The sequence below is a fragment of the Gracilinanus agilis genome, chromosome 1 (assembly GCF_016433145.1).
Source record: "Gracilinanus agilis isolate LMUSP501 chromosome 1, AgileGrace, whole genome shotgun sequence".
In the NCBI taxonomy this organism is placed as follows: domain Eukaryota; kingdom Metazoa; phylum Chordata; class Mammalia; order Didelphimorphia; family Didelphidae; genus Gracilinanus; species Gracilinanus agilis.
This window is the reverse complement of record NC_058130.1, coordinates 339,254,543-339,274,901: the sequence shown is the minus strand read 5'-3', so window position 1 is coordinate 339,274,901 and position 20,359 is coordinate 339,254,543. Positions and strand designations below refer to the sequence as shown.

The following is a 20,359-nucleotide window of genomic DNA, read 5'->3' as shown; positions in this document are numbered from 1 at the left end:
TTGAGAGGCAGGCCTAGAGACAGGAGGTTCAAATCTGGTCTCAGACACTTCCCAGCCATGTGACCCTAGGCAAGTCACTTGACCCCCATTGCCTACCCTTTACCACTCTTCTGCCTTGGAGCCAATACACAGTATTGACTCCAAGAGGGAAGGTAAGGATTAAAGAGACATAACAGAACCACTTCTAGGCCTTGTGTATAATTACTATCACCTCTGATAAAAGAGGGGACACATTTGTGTATCATCTCATATTTGAATGTAGGCAGTTTATTCTTGTTTTGTCCCTTATCGTTCATTCACATTTATCTTTTTCTTTTTCTTCCTGTTTCAATGCGATTCTCAAGTCCTCTATTGCCATTCAAGGTTCATTTTTTCTCTCTGAATATTATATTTAGTTTTGGTTAAGTTATTCTTGGCTTTAAGTCCATATGCTTGTGTTAAGCAGTAGCGACTGCTAAAATCACATGTAATCTTGACTGGACCCTTGGTGTTTGAATTCTTTCTGGCTGCTTGCATTACTTCCGACATAGTAGCTTTGATTTTTGTCCATGATGTTCCTGGAAGTTTTCATTTTGTTGTTTCTTCCTATCAGTAACCAGTGCTTTCCACTTTGCACACTAGTTCTAAGACAAGGGTCAGCAACGTATGGCTCTTGAGCCATATCTGGCTCCACCTCCCGACCTACCAGTGCGGGCAGAGCCCCAGGATGTGCCCTAGGGGGGTCTTCAGCCCCCACCTCATATTCCAGCACCTCCCGCCTCCACCCCCCTCCTTCTGCAGGCATTTATGGCTCTCACGGCCAAAAAGGTTGCCGACCCCTGTTCTAAGAGATCTAAGACAGATCTGTTTAGGCTTTTTTTTTTTTTTGGTCTCAGTATTCAGATGGTCCAAAGATTAAGGTTCTTCTCTTCAATCTATTTTTCCAAGTCAGTTGTTTTTGCTATGAGACACTTCACATTTTCCCCCCCCCCAGTCTTTTGACTTTGGAATCATCGGCTTCTATTTAGTCCATTCTAATTTTCAGTGAGTTTGTTGCTTGGGCATTATACCTCTTGCAGCAAGCTGTTAATGTCTTTTCCTTATCTTTTCATTTTTTTTCTTTTTGTATGTGTCTTGGGCATCCTTGCCACCAGGAAAGCTTTTTATGGTTAGGTTCTTTGTTTCTCATTCTTCCAGATTAATTATCTGTTTGGAGAAATTTCTGATCGGGATTGTATTGCTTCTTGATTTCTAGCAAGTTGGCTTCAACTCTACTTCATGAATGAGATAAGTATTAAAAGGTGAAAAGACCCATCAAGTATAGTACTATAGCAGAGTTTGCTGATAGCCACAGGGGCTAACTCCAACTCTGAAAAGATACCTGCCTGAACCACCCCAGAAATGATCAATAAAACAAGTTCTTGAAATGTACACAAATGCAGGCAAACAAGGTGGCTCAGTGGAGTCAGGTATGGAGATGGGAGGACCCGAGTTCAAATCTGGCCTCAGTCAATTCCCAACTGAGTGACCCTAAACAAGTCAGTTAACATCCAGTGCCTGCCCTTACCACTCTTCTGCCTTGAAACCAATACTTAGTATCAATTCTAAGTATCTTAGTATCAATTCTAAGACAGAAGACATGGGTTAAAAAGAATTTTTACAAAACTGAACAGAAGAAGAACTGAACAGAAGCAAGCACATACATGGAGAGCAACAGTGAAATTATTAAACATTCAGAGCAAAACAGATATTCACAGTATCAAGATAAAAATTTAATCTATGATTCTCAAAAAATGTATATTTAAAAAAATTACATTGACACTTCCCTATATGGCACTAGGAAAACAAAAGGACAACTTCCCCAGTACCCTGGATAAAGGAGAGTATGTTCAAAATGCATCCCCTGTCAGATAAGGATGGTCTCTCAGGGAAACTGGCCAATGTTCAGTCCATGATGAATGTGCAATGTGTCTGCCTGCTGATAGTAATCAGTGTGGAGGTCTGGTGAACCTGTTCAAAGTTTGATGGAGTCCTGTGAGCCCTTGTACATATATCCAATGGCTGGTTAAACTCATGATGCTGCTTCCCTTGGTTGTGTCTTCTTTCCTGATTGTGAGGGAATCTGAGATAAAAGACCAGGTTTTGACCTTGTAAACTTCAAGGTCAAAGAATTACCAGAGAGGTCCACAGAATCCATTGTAGAGTTTGCTAAGAGGCACAGCAGCTGAGTGAGGAGCCAGACTTCGGGAAGCTACCTCATTGGTGTAGCCTAGCAATAGCTAGGCACAGTCACTATGTCCTACTAACAAGAGCAATTCATTCATTAATTATGTACCACTCAGAAGTGAAATCTGGTGGGGTTCACTCCAAGTGATCATGTTGAAGGAAGTATGTCTCAGTCTAGGAAAAATTTTTCCTCCTCTATTTCTTTGAAAAGGTTGTGTTGTTTCATCAGGGTGCATTCCCCTCCTTCCTGAGGATCCAGGTTGTACATATATAAGTAACCATCAGAAGCTCCTACTAATAATCGGGGAATCTTCTGAATTGTGGCAAGTGAACAGATATTTTTGTGACCGCAGAATGGTAGTCTGACAGTAGCAAATGCTCTTCCCTGGTTAAACATTTCTGTTACTTGAGAGGGCAAATAGCTAGTAGAGGCCATAAGAACTTTCCCAAAGTAATCAGTCCAGGTAGTGGGTTCCTCCTGAGGTTTCTCTTTCACAGTCTCAAGTTTGAAGATGTGCACTGTTTCAGTGTTACTGGAAGCAGAGAGGAACATTCCATCCATGCTGAAGGCCAAAGAGCAGATGCTTACACACCTCTTTACTCCTCTCCGGAACTCAAAGATTTTCTGTCCTTCTGGAATGGAAAATACTCTAATAACAGTTCCCTTCTCAGAAGCTGTGGCAAGTTTGGTACCACTTGCATCAAAAGCCAAAGCTGCTAGGGGACTATCATGAGCTGGTATCATATTAGCAGCCCTCAAATTAATGGTGTCAAAGACTTGTACTTCTCCAATAGTTGCACTCCCAGGATAAGCCAAGTAACAGTTGTCATTGTTTATTGACAGTGCACACAAACCTGCAGGGTTTGGGGGAGTTTCCTTGATTGTATGCAGTACCTTCATATCACGAATATTGTGTATGTATAGACATTCTTCTAGGCATACTATCAACCTCTGTCTATTCAATTTGACTGCCAATATTGTATTGGAATAGCTATAATTGCATATTTCAGTCCCCTTCTTAAAGTGGTAGACTTTTATTTTTCGTGGAGCTTTGAGGCTAACAATGGCCACCAGGCTACTTGAAAACAATCTTTCCACAATACACACGTCTTCTGTATCAGTACATTCATAAATCTGTTCCAGCTTATCCACAGAGGAAAGGGAGAAGAATTTGTAACCAGATTTACTCCCAACAGCTAAGGATGTGTTGTCCTGGTTGAAGTTGGCGAAGAGCAGCTGGCTGGAGCCGGCCTCCCCGCTCTGACTGGCCAGGTTCATGGCTGAGAGGGGGGGCCTGGGCTCGGGCACTCTACCTCCCGGGACGGGAGAGATGAGGGAGTCAGGGTCGGCTCCAGGCCCCTCTCTCCGACGCCATCGTTGTCGTCTCCTGCGTCGTGGGTCCTCCAGCTGCTGTGGTTGTGGTTGCTACTGCTTCTACTGCCGCCGCCGCCGCTTGCTGCTCCAACTTCTCGATAAACCAATTTTTTAAAGGTTCTGACTTAAGAACAAGGCAGCTTCATTACACGTCTCCTCACCTGAATTCTATAATTGTCCTATATAATCCTATGTAGTCCTATGTAATGTCCTCAGTAATCCTTGAGCCTTCTTTTGCCTGCTGATATTCAAATAGAATGGTGATTATTTTTGTTTGCCAGAAATTTGATGTTTTTTTTTTTCTTTTCTCGACTCATAGGAAAAAGTCACAGAAACATATCAAAGGTTTCCAGTATTAATCGAAGAGATATTTATGGAGAATCACCCCTGCATAAAGCTGCTCAGGCAGATGATTCAGCTCTTGTCAAGAAATATATAAAACTAGGTGGAAATGTAAATTTGCCAGATTATGCTGGTAAGTTTTGCCATCAAGCCAAGCCAGGAAGACTCACGGCTCATCATGTGAGTTTTGTACTTTGTGGTGTTGTGGAAAGAGCTGGATCTGGAGTCAGAGGACTCTAGTTTCAAATATTAAATTTGAATTGAGATCCTCTCAAGTTCAAATCTTGAATCTACTACTATGTCACCTTGGGAAAATCACCTATCCTTTCTGGGCCTCAGTTTCCCCATATATAAAATGAGAAGGTTGGACTAGATAATCTCTAAGGTTCCTTCTAGCTCTAAAGCCTACATGTGTATCAGGGTCAAAGTCCTTCATCTTTTAAATCTTTTCATCTTTTAAAAGCTGCTTAGAAAAAGGTTACCAAGACCTTCCATAAATCTAGCTATCCCCCTCTGTCTTCTATGTGCAATTAATTTTTTGAGCCTAAATGAAGTACTTAAATTTGGCCTTACTAAATTTCATCTCATTAAATTCAGTTCATATTTATAGGTTGGCAAGATCTTTTGGTTCCAGCCTTTGTCATCCAGCTTATTAGCTATCCCTATTCATTTTATGTCATTTGTAACTTTAATAAGTTGTTTATACCATTATTCAAGTCCTGGGTAAAAGACATTAAACAGCCAGAATCAAATACAGATCCCTAAGACATTCTGTTAGAGAACTTCTTTGAAGTTGATATGGATCCATAAAGGATAGATTTTTCCCTTCTGTGGCTCCTCTTTTGTTTCCATCATATTCTAGAGATCATGTACAGATTGTGTCTCAATAATCACACCTGTACTCTAGTGTATAGTTCATTTGGGTTCAATGACTTGAATTCAAAGGCAACCAGATACTCTTACTCTTTCCCTACTTGTCTTGGGGTTTCAACTGCCTATCCACAATATTTCTTCTGTTCTTTCTAGTCTGAAGAGTATTTTCTTTGTCAGAGAAAACAGAAGCAAAATAAGAATGAAAATTCTGAGGTCAGTTATTATCATCCCATCCACCCAAGCAACTATCTTATCCCTTCTTTAATCTTTAAACCCTAATATAGCTAAAATGCCACTTTCTGCCTATAATCACATATTTAGAGCTATTAAGGACCTTATAGGTATGCCATTGATCTGAGACCTTTATTATTTTACAGATGAGAAAACCAAGGCACTGAGAGGTTAAGTGACTTATTTAGGGTCACATGCATAGTAAAATATATGATGAAAGATTGAGTCATGTTTTATCCATTACACCAGGCTATCTCTAGAGTGGAATGAAGGTGCAGATCATGAGAATTGGAAATGACCAACTGAAAGGTCAGAGTATTCAAAGAGACACCAACATGTATATTAAGGTCTCCATTTTAGAGGGCAAGGGGTTGGGGTGAAGAAAAAGAGTGTGAGCCAGATGATAAAATCCTTAAGAAAGGAATTGCCATTTTAGAGGAACAGATGAGATGGCATCCAAAAAAGCTAATGTGATCTTAGGCTTAATTAAGAGAGGCATTTTCTACTTTTCCCTAATCAGACCAAATCTGGAATATTGTGTTTAGTTCTAGGTGCTGAACAAAAGGAAGCCCAGAGAAGCAGCAGGAGCCCAGCTGTTTGCTAGGAACTAAGATAAAATGTTCATTATTCTGAAATAAAGCATTGTGAAAAACTTCTTAAACTTACCTTAATTGTTGACTCCTCTTCATATCTTTCACAGTACAATACACAAAGAAATCATTCCTAAGATCATAGAATTAGAGAGTGCTAGAGCTGGAAAAGGAACCTTTAGAGATAATTTAGTTCTGTACCTTCATTCAGCCAATGAAGGTCTGGAGACCCAAGGAGATGAAGGCATTTGTTAAGGTCATATGGCTTGTTAATTACAGAGCCAAATTTCCTGACTCTCTGTCTACTTCTCATTCCTCTACACCCTGTTTAGTTTCTGTTTTTTCCCTAAAGATAAAAAATTGTTTTAAGAATCAATATAATTAACTGTTATTTAGCAGAAATTCCAATCAGACATCAATTTTGCATGAATTATAAAAGTTGTCTGTGTTTTTTCTCATTTAGAAATCCATTTGATAGGTTTTTTTGTGAGTATTTAAAATCTAGGAAATTTTTTATAATGCTTATTGGATACTTAAAGATAACTGATTCATTTTTTTTTTCCTGGTAAAGTCAGAGAAACTATCACAATATATGTAAAAGATAGGATTTGACCTTTAATAGGATTGAATGGACCCAATATCAAGGTGCCTTTTTAAGATTTACTTTCCACATCAAAACAAATTATTTTTTAAAAGAATAAACATGAGCTCAAAGCTTATTAAGATGCCAGGTATAAACATATAATTTTCCTTTGGTGTAATAGGCTGGACTGCGCTTCATGAGGCAAGTGTGGATGGATTTTATAAGACAGTCCTTGAGCTGTTAAAAGGCGGAGCTGATGTAAATTGCAAAGGGATGAAACAAATCACCCCAATATATGATGCTGTGTTAAATGGGCATTATAAGGTACTGAAAATGGTTCCCTCTTAGGGATAAATACTACAATTAATAGGCTTTTCAAATCAAAATGACCAGTCTATAAAAGATGTTTGTTTTTTCCCAGTGTCATTTCATTATCAATTAGAACACTTAAATACTTAGAATTGACAAAACTTGGAAGCCATGATCCAAACCTCCTATTTCACAGAGGAGATAATTGAGATCTAAAGAAGTAAAGTGACTTGACCAAGGTCAGACAGGTCATAAAATAGTCAAAATTTCAACCCTCTGTCTCTAAAGCCAGAGTTCTTACTACCATATCATATTATTTCATCAGTACTTCAAGGAACCAAGATTTCATTGGTAAGGGAGCTCACTCCACTGATAAAGGTTGCAAATCCTCCATACCTTGATAATAAATTTTAATGAGCTATAGTGCTTTAAAAAAAAAACTGACTGAGTGGTTAAATCTGATGATGGTAATACTAGGTTAAGTTGTTCTTCAGATGACAAAAGCTTACTTTCCTTTTTTTAGCTTTATAGTAAGTCAGTAAACATTTATTAATTACTTAATATGTGCCAGGCTCTATGTTAAGCACAGGGAATAAGAAGAAAGCTAATCTTTCAAGGAGTTCACTAATGGGAAAGACAGCATGAAAGCACTGTGGTTAACAAGATATATACAGGATAAATTGGAGATAATCAATAAAAAGAAGACACTAGCATTAGCAGTTAAAAACTGCTAGAAATTTTACTTTGCTGCCATAGTCTTCAAGAACCCAGTGGTTATCTCTATGCCAGTAGTTGTCATAATGTGGCTCAGGTTATTCCTGAGGATCCCCTACACCTTTCACAGGATTCACAAGGTCAAAATAGGTTTCAAAATAATACTATGACATCTCAGTTTCTAATATGGTAAATAACAAAAGAGGGACAGCTAGGTGGTTCAGTGGCTGAAGTGCTGAGCCTGGAGTCAGGGAGATTCCTCTTCCTGAGTTCAAATCTGGCCTTAGATACTGACTAGCTGTGTAAGCCTGGGCATGTTACTTCACCTGTTTGCCTAAATAAAATAACTATAGATATAACCCATATAAACAGAATCTCTTTGCTGGGGATCTTCTTTAATTTTTAAGAGCATAAAGGGATCTTAAGACTAAAAAGTTTGAAAAATGTTCTACGTCACCACTGAAGGAGGACTTCAATAGAAGATCAACAACCACAATATTTTAGCATTAAACAACAGTTTATCATCTTATTTTCTGTTCCCAATAAGTTATGCTATTGAATAGTCTGAATTTGATTATGAAATTTCAAGGATGTTTTGAAGAGTAAGTTTATTATAGAAGCCATTTTATTTGTTAACTACACAACTTGCAAATGTTTAAGTACTCCTATAGCACAGATTTATTAAAGCTAGTCTTTATATATATAATCAGCCTTCCAGAATGTGTGCTTTGGAAGGCTGGTGGAATAATTACAGGAATCCTTCCTTATTTCCAACCTTTTTTTTATTTCTTTCACCCTCCCCTTTCTCTTTTGGTTAACTGCTTTCTAAACCTCTACCTGAACCATGATCTCGTTTTGCTTCTCATCGAACTTCAGATCCTGAAAGACTAGATATTTACAACAGAAGCCCTCTCTTCATACTTAGCTCTTGTGTTGAAATGCCTAGTATCACCATTTCCTTCTGAAATGGAAATGAATTCTACATGAGCTTTTCAGATACAAAACCCTACTATTTATCAAGTGTAGCAACTTTTTGCTCATTGTCTGCTTTCTTATTATTAACATTTGTTTAAAAAAGGTAACTGGAGAAACACTGAGCTTGTGGTATTGATAATGGAAGGGGCTGTGTCTCTCCCAGCCTGACAGACTACTGGACTGAGTCTGCCATGCTGTCTCTTTTAACAGTTGCCCAAGCAAGTAATCAATGAGAAGTTGTGTGTATGATGCCAACTTCTCTAGCTCTTGACTTGGGGTTGGGTTTGTTGCTGATATGAGCTTGTATTAATATGCTATTTGGATAACGCTAAGATTCTGACTGTGTGAAACAAGTCCTAAAGCTAGTCCCTTCCTAAAGCTTTAGATGTTTCACTAATTAGGAAAGGTACTCCAATCTTTGTTTTGAACTTATTAATAGGATTTATTTCTTACTTAACAAGGAGTTAGGAACAAGGAAGTAGGATAATGGAATTGGAAGTACTAAGCTAGATCTAATAAACAGAGGTGAATTGAAATCAATTGGATGATAGGTTTGGTAATAGGCCGGAGCTATCTTCTCCCTCTCACAATCCCTGGCTGAGCCTAGCCACGGCACAAGCCAAAGGATAGGGAAGGTTAGTGATATTCTTCTTGTTGATTGTGATGATTTTTCTTTCAGCTCTATTAATTAACAAGTAATTGATTTCCTATGGCAACTCGATATGGATGTTGGATTGCAGGTCTGGGCCTACCCTCCCTCCAATATACCCTCCTCCCAAGAAAGTCTCCAAATGAGACTGTGTGCTGTTACCCCTGGGTATTTATAGGGTGGTTCCAACTGTCTTCTGGCCCTGGTTCATGCCACCCTGGGCACATTCCAAGGTCTTCAACCAATGTTCCTGTCACTCAAGGTGTCCTCCATCTTGTCCCAGAAGTTCCTTATTACACATTAAACAAACAAATATAACCTTGAAGAACTCCTGGGGCTACAGGAGTTGAAATACTGCTTCTCTTCTCCATCACAGGGCTCTTCTGCTCTGAACCCAGGTATGTGTTTGGAGTAGGTTCAATCCTGGCCAGAAGCCTAATTTCTTTTTTTTTTTTTTTTAGACATTTATTAATATTCGTTTTAAATCTGTTTACATACTTTATGCCCCTACTTTCCCCTTCACCCTCCCCCCTCCCCCCCCCACCCATGGCCAACGCACATTTCCAATGGTTGTAACAAGTGTACTTGTTCAGGGTCTATTTCCCATTCATGTCCGCCTCAGTCCATGCATTCAAGCAATTGTTTATCTTATATGTTTCCTCTCCTGCATATCTTCCTCTGAATGTGGGTAGCGTCTTTACCATAAATCCCTCAGAGCTGTCTTGTGTCATTGCAGTGCTGCTGGTACAGGAACCCATTACATTCGATTTTACCATAGTATATCAGTCTCTGTGTACAATGTTCTTCTGGTTCTGCTCCTTTCGCTCTGCATCACTTCCTGGAGGTCTCTCCAATTTGCATGGAATTCCTCCAGTTTATTATTCCTTTTAGCACAATAGTATTCCATCACCCGCATATACCACAATTTGTTCAGCCATTCCCCAATTGAAGGACATCCCCTCATTTTCCAGTTTTTTTTTGCCAACACAAAAAGCGCAGCTATAAATATTTTCATACAAGTCTGTTTATCTATGATCTGTTTGGGGAACAAACCCAGCAATGGTATGGCTGGATCAAAGGGCAGGCAGTCTTTTATAGCCCTTTGGGCATAGTTCCAAATTGCCAGCCAGAATGGTTGGATCATTTCACAACTCCACTAGCACTGCATCAATGTCCCGATTTTGCCACATCCCCTCCAACATTCATTACTCTCCCCTTCTTTCATTTTAGCCAATCTGCTAGGTGTGAGGTGATACCTCAGAGTTGTTTTGATTTGCATTTCTCTAATTATTAGGGATTTAGAACACTTTCTCATGTGCTTATTGATACTTTTGATTTCTTTACCTGAAAATTGCCTATCCATGTCTCTTGCCCATTTATCAATTGGGGAATGGCTTGATTTTTTATACATTTGCTTTAACTCCTTGTATATTTGAGTAATTAGACCCCTGTCCAAGTTTTTCGTTATAAAGATTTTTTCCCAATTTGTTGTTTCCCTCCTGATTTTGACTACATTGTTTTTCTTTGTACAAAAGCTTTTTAGCTTAATATAATCAAAACCATTAAATTTACATTTTGTAATTTTCTCTAACTCTTGCTTGGTTTTAAAATCTTTCCTTTCCCAGAGATCTGACAGGTATACTATTCTGTGTTCACTTAACTTATTTATAGTTTCCCTCTTTATATTCAAGTCATTCACCAATTCTGAATTTATCTTGGTGTAGGGTGTGAGATGTTGATCTAAACCTAATCTCTCCCATATTGTTTTCCAAATTTCCCAGCAGTTTTTGTCAAATAGTGGATTCATGTCCCAAAAGTTGGGCTCTTTGGGTTTATCATACACTGTCTTGCTGACATCATTAACCCCGAGTCTATTCCACTGATCCTCCCTTCTATCTCTTAGCCAGTACCATATTGATTTAATGACTGCTGCTTTATAGTATAGTTTGATATCTGGTACTGCTAGGCCCCCTTCCTTCACATTTTTTTTCATTATTTCCTTTGATATTCTTGATCTTTTGTTATTCCAAATGAAATTTGTTATAGTTTTTCCTAATTCAGTAAAGAAGTTTTTTGGTAATTTGATAGGTATGGCACTAAATAGGTAAATTAATTTGGGTAGTATGTTCATTTTTATTATGTTAGCTCGTCCTACCCATGAACAGTTAATGGCTTTCCAATTGTTGAGGTCCAGTTTTATTTGTTTGGAAAGTGTTTTGTAGTTGTTTTCGTATAATAGCTGTGTTTGTTTTGTTAGATTGATTCCCAAGTATTTTATATTGTCTAGGGTGATTTTGAATGGTGTTTCTCTTTCTACCTCTTGCTGTTCTAATGTGTTGGAAATGTATAGAAATGCTGATGATTTATGTGCATTTATTTTGTATCCTGCCACTTTGCTAAAGTTGTTGATTATTTCTACAAGCTTCTTAGTTGATTCTCTAGGATTTTTTAAGTAGACCATCATATCATCTGCAAAGAGTGATAGCTTAGTCTCCTCATTGCCTATTTTGATACCTTCAATTTCTTTTTCTTCTCTAATTGCTATTGCTAGTGTTTCTAGTACTATGTTGAATAATAGAGGTGATAATGGGCATCCTTGTTTCACTCCTGATCTTATTGGGAAGGCTTCTAATTTATCCCCATTGCATATAATGCTTGTTGATGGTTTTAGGTATATATTGTTTATTATTTTTAGGAAAGGTCCTTCTATTCCTATACTTTTCAATGTTTTCAATAGGAATGGATGCTGTATTTTGTCAAAGGCTTTTTCAGCATCTATTGAGATAATCATGTGATTTTTGTTTGTTAGACTGTTGATATGGTCAATTATGTGAATGGTTTTCCTAATGTTGAACCATCCTTGCATTCCTGGTATAAATCCCACCTGATCATGTTGGATGACCTTCTTAATTACTTGCTGGAGTCTCTTTGCTAATATTCTATTTAAGTTTTTTGCATCTATGTTCATTAGGGAGATTGGTCTATAGTTTTCTTTCTCAGTTTTTGGTCTACCTGGCTTTGGAATCAGTACCATATTTGTGTCATAAAATGAATTTGGTAGGACTCCTTCTTTGCTTATCATATCAAATAATTTGTATAGTATTGGGATTAGTTGCTCTTTGAATGTCTGATAGAATTCACTTGTGACAGAAGCCTAATTTCTAATGAAAAAGGTTAGGCTCCTTTTTCTTTTTCTTCATTCATTAAAGCCCCACCCTGAAAAGAGATGCTTTCAATGTCTGAGGAACCAGTGGTAAGAAGTAGTGCCATGGGAAGAACAGCAGATGGTGTGACAAGGAGTAATGCATACATTAAGGCTGGAAAGACAGGTTGGAACAAGCTTATAAAGGGCTTTAAATGCCAACTAGAGGAGTTTGCATTTAATCCTAGAAGCGGTGTGGAGCTCACTGAGCTAGGAGTGACACCTTCAGACTTGTGCTTTAGGAATATCACTTTAGCAATTAAATCGGAGAGATATGAGGTAGTAGGACCAATTTAGGGACTACTGCAAAACTACAGAATAGGTCTGGGGTAGTGGCCTTGTGAGCGAAGAGATATTGTGGAAGTAGACTCACTAAGATGTGGCAATTGAATAGATATATGCGGTGAAAAATAGAGAAGGGTCACAGATAATTACAAGGTTGTGAGCCTAGAAGTATGCTGGTGTCTTCAACAGAAAAGTTCAGAAGAGAGAGAAGTCTTGGGAAAAAGATAATGAGTTCTCTTTTGGACACATTGAGTTTGAGATGTTGAGAATATCTAGATTGAAATGCCTGATAAGCAGTTGGTAATATGGGTGTCCATGACACAACAGGGAAGACTGAATTAGAATGAGCCGTGGTAGATGTCATCCATGATCTGGTGGTCAGGTCAGTACTGGCTGGGGAGAAAGAACATAGGTCATTTGAAATTAAAAGTCCAAAACTTTACAAAGTCAGGTAAAAAGTTAATTCCTTGTCCCTGTCTGCATTTTTCTCACTGTCTGCATTTTAAATGCAAAATTTATATAGAATCCCTTGACTCTCAATTTTCTGCTCAGCAACCAGCTGTTAGCTTGGATTAGCCCTTAAATCTCCAGGAACTTTTGATCAGACTTGGCCTGGAATTTTTTTAAAAATTTTATCTTCTTCTCATGCCTGGGTCTTGAATTACCTCCTCCACAGGGGAATCCATTCAGAATGTTTCCATATTGAAAATATTTCTAATTGCTGTCATATTAGTGCAATTTGACAGGACTTGACTGTAGTAATCTTTAAAATTTTTTTAAGACAGCTATCTCTTGTCTTCCTTATATATTCTATTCACTAGCTCTAAATTCTTTAAATGATCCTCCTGTGCTATGACTTAAATTTTCTTTATCATCCTGATCCCTCTCCTGTAGATAAACTGCAGCTTGATGGTATTCTTCCTGAAATATGAAACTTGTACCTGAATAAGAATAATAGTAGTAGTAGTAGCTAATACCTATACGGTGCCTACTATGGGCCAGACACTGTGCTATAAAGTACTTTACAACTATCTCATTTACTCCTCACAATAACCATGGAAGGGGTAAGTGCAATACTCTTGATAAAATTTCCTTATCATAGAGAGTACAACAGTATTATCAACTCCCTTTTATTAATGCAGAATAACATAAATATATGTGTATGCATATATAAGCATATCTATATGTGTGTCTAGATATGCATACATCTGTGTTTATATATATATTTTGGATAGTGATCTCATTATGTGCTTTTACTGAAGCCCAAATATATAATACCTTTAACACTCTTTTGATTTAACAACTCCGTCAAAAAAGGAAATGAGGTCAGTCTGGCATTACTGTTCTTGAACCCATGCTGGCTCATAGTGATAATTGCTTTCCTTTCAAACTGTGCAAAAACTCTCTAATAATAAATGCTAACATTTTTACCAGGAATGATAGTTGAGCACACTGACTTGAAAGTTAACTTCCCCCAATGCAATCCCTGTGATAATTTGTATTGTTCCTTACTGGAAATTTCTAAAAGAAGTACTAACCAAAATTTATACAGTCCTCTAAGATTTTGGAAAGTGTTTCCCATATACCATTCTAAATTATTCATATACACAAGGAGGCCATGGTACAGTGGAAATAGTGCTGGATTTAGAGATGTGAGGCTAAAGCCAAACTCTGCTACTACTGTCCCTTTCCTTCTCTTTTCTCTTCTCCCCTTTTATCTTTGACCTTGAGCAAGTCATCTCACTTCTACTCCTGGTTTCCTTATCTATAAGACTGAAATAATTGGACTATATGACCTTGGAGATCTCTTTCAGCTCTAAATCTTCAATCCTCAGCTTGTCCCTGTTTATTTCAATACATTTTAATTACTTTACATGGTTACTCTCAATCCCAAGGAAATACTACCAGCAGCTGCTATTAGACTGCTGTTCTATGGTACTGAACCATCTGGGACTTTGACATATTCACCAGAAATAAATGTGCCTCCTCTTCTAGCACACATTGCTCTACTTATAGTACAGTTTTTGTTCTCTCAGAGTGACTTCCTCTTCTGAAAGAAACATAGATCAGCTTCATCTATGAAACCTGGGAAAGGTTTACCATCCCTTGTTGAATATTTTGACACTAACTTCCCAGTCAGAATACTGAACTATTTTTTTTAGAATAATACCTCTGAAAGACTTAACTGCATGCGTTTCATCTCCCTCAGGACCTGATCTGCCAAGAAACTTTGTCCTCACAAGTTTGTAACTGGTGCCTTCCCCCCTAGAATCATCAATAGTATGTGCACTTTCACCCAGCCTGGGTTTTTCATATTAGTCCAGAGTAGATATGTCCATTTGTGGTAAAACTGGCCTCAATATTAGAAAACTCTGACTTCAAATCCCATCTCTATTACATTTAGACTATGTGGCTTTGAGCAAGGCACTTAAACTCTAAGACTGTAAATTGTAGAGAAGACACTGGCTTACATTGGGAGAGGAAGTGTCTTCACTCAGGAGTTTATTATATCAGTGAAATAAAAGGGTTCAAGAAAGCACTCTAATTTTTATATACATTCTAAAATATTCTGTTGATCAATTGAACCCCTAAATTCACTTGATGAAATTATGGTATCCCAGATTTTGAATAGCTCACTTGTAGTTGAAAGGCCGGGAAAACATAAGTGAGGATTGACAGAGACAATGGACTTATCCCTGCCTCATTGATGTGAGAAAATAGGACGAGTGAAAATTTGAAAAAACCAAGGACCAAACTTGGTTTAATCAGTAGAAAAAGGATCAAAGTCCTGGAGATTTGCCCTTGCATCTCTTGCAGAATGTAACAAGGCTAAGGGTATTTCTTCTCTACTCTCCCTCTTATAGGCAATGACATTCTCCCACAAAAGAACATGGCAATAGCCTGAGAAGAGAATTTAAGTCCATGCCTTCCTTAACTCCAGTCTCCTGTGTTAATCGAGAGGAGGTTTAAAGAATTGAGGTTGATGGAGATTCTGAAGCATAAGAAATGGTAGTTCATCAGGGTCATTACTCTGAGGGAATAGAACTGGGGAGGCTTTATCCTTTTAATATAAGTCTAGGGTAAAACTTCTGGTGCTTTCTGAAAGAAGTTATCAGTGAAAAGAAGGAGAGAAAAGAAATCAGCCAAGGAGTGGGGCAGTGGCAATACCTCAGCCAAGGATTTAAGCCTAGGTAGAAGCTAAAGATGACAGAGATCACATAGCAGCCTGACAGAGAAATGAAGACATCTTGCCTATCAAGGAGCCATTTAGGGATAGATATCTCTGTTATGAACGTGTTGAGAAGATATCAGGGTTCCTCAGGTGTGAGTTGTCCATCTATACATTTCCCTGTTTGTGGGTTCCATCATTTATTAAGCACCTACTACTATATGCCAGGCACTATATTAAGTACTTCACAAATATATCATTTGATCCTCACAATTTGATCCTTTGAGGTAGGTGCTATTATCATCCCCATTTATAGCTGAGGAAACTGAGGCAGACAGAAGTTAAGTGACTTAACTCATGGTAAACACAGTTGGTAAGTGTCTGAGACCATATTAGAACTCAGGTCTTCCAGACTCCAGGCCCAGTGCTCTACCATATCACCTACATGCCTTGATTTTTGTACCTGTATATTCTCCTCATTGAAAGTGTGTGTGTTTGCAGGGGAGTGTGTTCCAAGTTTTTAGGGTGAGTGGAGGATGTTCTGCTGTTAATCTTACTGTGTTACTCCAGTAAATGCATTTGCTTTGAGCAACTTGTGTCCTCTGGCTGATTAGCAGATTATTAAAATGTAAATATTGATGTGGGCTTGTGAGCTGTAGTTTTAAGAGTTCTATAAATTTGGGGTAGCTATCCTTCAGGAGACCTGGCCTAAGACCTGTGAGTTGAGAAATTAAGATGATACATATGTATAATAACTATTTTATTAAATCTAGGGTATGTTTCTAGTAATATATTAATACAACTCTGTCCTTGGTCCTTTTCTCTTTTTTTTCTACATCCTCTTCCTCTTAGTGACCTCATCCGCAAGTGTGGGTTTAATTACCATCTCTATATAGATGATCAGGGTATCATCTCCAATTTCTCTCATGAATTCTTGTCCTATATCATGTTAGATATTTCAAAATGGATATCATTTATTATCTTTGTCCCAAAGTCATTCCTTTTCCAAAATTCTTAACTCTCTTAATTCTTCCCTCTTCACTATCCCTTTTGCTATTTCTGCCTTTCCGATGTCTTTCTCATCTGTTCCTCTCTTCCTACTCACACAGCCAGCATCTTAATTCAGGCTCTTGTCACCTCTCATTTGGACTACTGAAAAGACCTGCCTCAGTCTCTCCCTCATTCTTGTACAGAACTCCCAAAGCGATTTTCTAAAATGAAGGTCTGATTGTGTCATTTCCCTCCTCAGTAAATGCCAGTGGCTCTCTATTAGCTTTAGCATCAAATATAAACTCTTCTTTTGGGCTTTTGAAGCCCTTTAAAATTTGGATTTAACCAATCTTTCAATCTTCATTATTCATTGCTCCTTTTCCTTATACTCTATCTCCTCCACAGTTTTGCCATGTTCATGTCCCAGACAAGGAATGCACACCTTCCTCTCCCTTTGCTTCATAGCATCCCTTGCTTCTTCCAAGACATAGCTCAATTATTACCTTTTACACAGTATTTTTTGATGCCTTACCACAACTGCTAGCACCTTCTTCTGTAATTACCTTTCATTTAACTTTAGTTTTATATTTATTATATGTATTACATATGCATATACAATCAGTTCTGTCCTGACACATATTTTAAAAATGCTAATTTGTTTCAACAAAATTGCTCTATTAGGGAACATTTTGAGCATATCTAGAATTTTCAATTTGCTTTTGTATGTGAAACCCTCCAAAGCTCCCTTCCATCAGCAAAATCTCAGGTCTTTGTCAGGCCAAGTGCCAATTTATTGTTTACCTTCTGATGCAATAGGCACTATGAGCAGAGAAAGGCTGGTCTTCCCCATCCCCACTCCTTTCTCCCATGGCCTTTGACTGTAGCTGCAACTTGCTCAATTTGCCTGTGAGACTTTGAGGGATGACTGAGTTACAGTAGGCCAAGCCTGAGAATGCCCTGCCACTTCTTATTGTAGTATTTGTGCATTTCTTAACATTTAACACATATATAACAATGCTACCATTATTAGGCTCCTGTCTTTTTTCCCCTACACACACATGCACATATATATTTTCACACACATACGTATATACACATACATACATGCATGTTGCCTCTCTCAGTAGAACACAAGGCTAGTAAAAGTAAAGATTTGTTTCATTTTTTTGGTCTTCTTTTCCCTCCCATGGCACCTGGCACATTGTAAGTGTTTACTGATTGATCATACTACACAAATATGGCAGTGAGGTGGTACACTGGTTAGAGCACTGAACCAGAAGTCAGAAAGATTCTTTCCTAAGTTCAAATCTGACCTCCAACCCTTACTAGCTATGTTAACTCTGAGTAAGTCATTTTATCCTATTTGCCTCAGTTTCTTCATTTGTAAAATGAGCTGGAGAAGGAAATGGCAAACCACTCCAGTAACTTTGCCAAAAAAAAGACAAAAAATACTCCCAACTTGACTGGGGACACAAAGAGTCCAAAACAACTGAGAAATGACTGAACAACAACGACTACACAGATTTTATTTCCATGATTTGTGTATATGGGAGTGACTTGGATAAAGAAACAGAGGGAATAGTCTTAAAAGAACAAATGGAGGGGCAGCTAGGTAGCTCAGTGGATTGAGAGTCAGGCCTAGAGACGGGAGGTCCTAAGTTCAAATCTGGCCTCAGATACTTCCCAGCTGTGTGACCCTGGGCAAGTCACTTGACCCCCATTGCCTACCAAAAAAAAAAAAAAAGAAAAAGAACAAATAGGAAAGACTTAATGGCCACTTGTTGGGACATTAGACAGTAGAATCCTGTTCAGGTGTGATCTGGTTTACATGACTATGAGGACCCTTCTGACTCTTAAGCTTCTGTGGTGTTTACTAGATGTATAAATGAAGCAAAACTGAGAGAGCTAGCTAATATTAATAATCAGTGACAGAAGAGCAATTCATATTATCTAGGCTAACTGGGCCATTTCTTCATAGGAGATATTTCTTTGTTCTGTATGTTGGTCTATAGATGGATATTGTTTTTAGTAGTTCAGACACCTCCTCTCACTCTGAAGATATTAAAATTGCCCCTACTGATTTAGCTAACATAGATAATTTGTCTTCGAGGCAAATAAATTCTGTACTCAAAATATTTTAAATTGTTATCCTTAAAATACAGTTTCTTAAGGTGAGATAGTTGTTGCTATGAAAGTAGGGGATAGAATTTTTGTGCTTACTTAATGTTCTTTATTTTTTTAATTTTAATTTTTTAAAACCCTTACTTTCTGTCTTAGAATCAATACTGTGTATTGGTTCTAAGGCAGAGGAGTGGTAAGGGGTAGGCAATGGAGGTTAAGTGACTTGCCCAGGGTCACACAGCTGGGAAGTGTCTGAAGCCAGATTTGAACCTAGGACCTCCCGTCTCTAGGCCTGACTCTCAATCCACTGAGCCACCCAACTGCCCTCCTTAATGTTCTTTAAAGACCCTTCCCCACCACTGTCCTAGAGTGATAAGGCCTTTTGGTGCTTGGGCACTGTTCTCAGGCTATTAATTCCCTCCTTGTCATTTCTGAGAAACATCAATAAGTAAAAGTGTCTGCTGGCTACAGGGGAGGGTAGCACCTGTATGCTAGCAGGGATTGATGTTGTACTACAGCCTCTGGGCAAAGGGCTACTGATCCAGTGCAGCTGTTTCCTCCACCTCATCAGCTACTGAGACACAAAAAATGCTTCTAAATTTTTGAGGGAGAACAGGAGTTTGAGACCCCAAAATAATAAATCAGTGTTTTCTAATCAGTTAGAAATCAGTTAGTTTTTGTTTTGTTTGTTTTATGGTGCATATATGTTACAAATAAGTCCAAACTCCATTGATATTGACAGTAATATGTTTTCTAGTGACAGTTTGAATGTTAACTGGTACAAAATACGAAATCTATGTTTGTACACTATATAGATTGAAAAAACTCATGAGAACAAACTTCCTCTAGGTGGCAGAATTACTTCTTCAAAATGGAGCTGATCCCTTATTTAGAAATGATTATGGAAAATGTGCCTTGGATGAAGCTAGTGACCCCCATATGAAGCAACTACTCGAATGCTACATACCTAAACCCAGTCCTACACCAGGTAAGTGTAAACTGCATCTCATTGCATGGATAAAGAATTATAGCAATGCTGTTGTCATTTTCCCTTGTAAAGGTTAAAAAATGCAGATTTGATATTATTTTTAATAATCTTTACATTATACACACTTGTTTTCTACTACCTAATATTATAGGTGGTTAAAACCCTAGGACAGATCATTTGGTTTAACAGTTGACATTTAGGTTATACCTTCCCCTGTTTTTGTATTTAGAGTCCTAATAAAAAGTTTGCCTAATATTTATTTCCTTTTTCAAATCATATCATGTAAAGTAGAATATTATGATACAAACTATATTTAGTTGCATTTCTTTTAATGGACATTTCTCAGAGTGAATTTTTTTTTAATTCCTGAAGACAGTGTACATCTATTTCTTTAGCCTTCCCATCCATTCCAAGGTCTAATTGCAACTACAAAGAGAATATAGCCCACAATTATAACATAAGAAGATAGGACATAAATTAATTAAATGCATGAGCATATTCTTTATTCTGATCCATATGTATCTGTTAGATTTTTTTCATCTATATGTCAGACTCAGGTTAAGAAAAGAGTGTTCTGTGATAAAAATGAATATTTCCACATTCAGAATTCTTCCTTCCTTCCTTCCTTCCTTCCTTCCTTCCTTCCTTCCTTCCTTCCTTCCTTCCTTCCTTCCTTCCTTTCTTTTCTTTCTTCCTTCCCTTTCCTTTCTTTCTTTCTTCCTTCCCTTTCCTTTCCTTTCCTTTCTTTCTTTCTTTCT

The 20,359-nt window shown here is 37.9% G+C and overlaps 1 protein-coding gene across 1 annotated transcript in view; it reads left to right on the top strand.

The window, feature by feature from the left end:
- ANKRD31 (ankyrin repeat domain 31) overlaps nucleotides 1–20,359 on the top strand; it is a 188,979-nt gene that overhangs the window by 35,327 nt on the left and 133,293 nt on the right. The window contains exons 12-14 of the mRNA XM_044680804.1: nucleotides 3,900–4,055; nucleotides 6,381–6,523; nucleotides 19,463–19,601. Of these exons, the coding sequence (XP_044536739.1) occupies nucleotides 3,900–4,055; nucleotides 6,381–6,523; nucleotides 19,463–19,601 (438 nt within the window). The remainder of the gene's footprint in view (nucleotides 1–3,899; nucleotides 4,056–6,380; nucleotides 6,524–19,462; nucleotides 19,602–20,359) is intronic.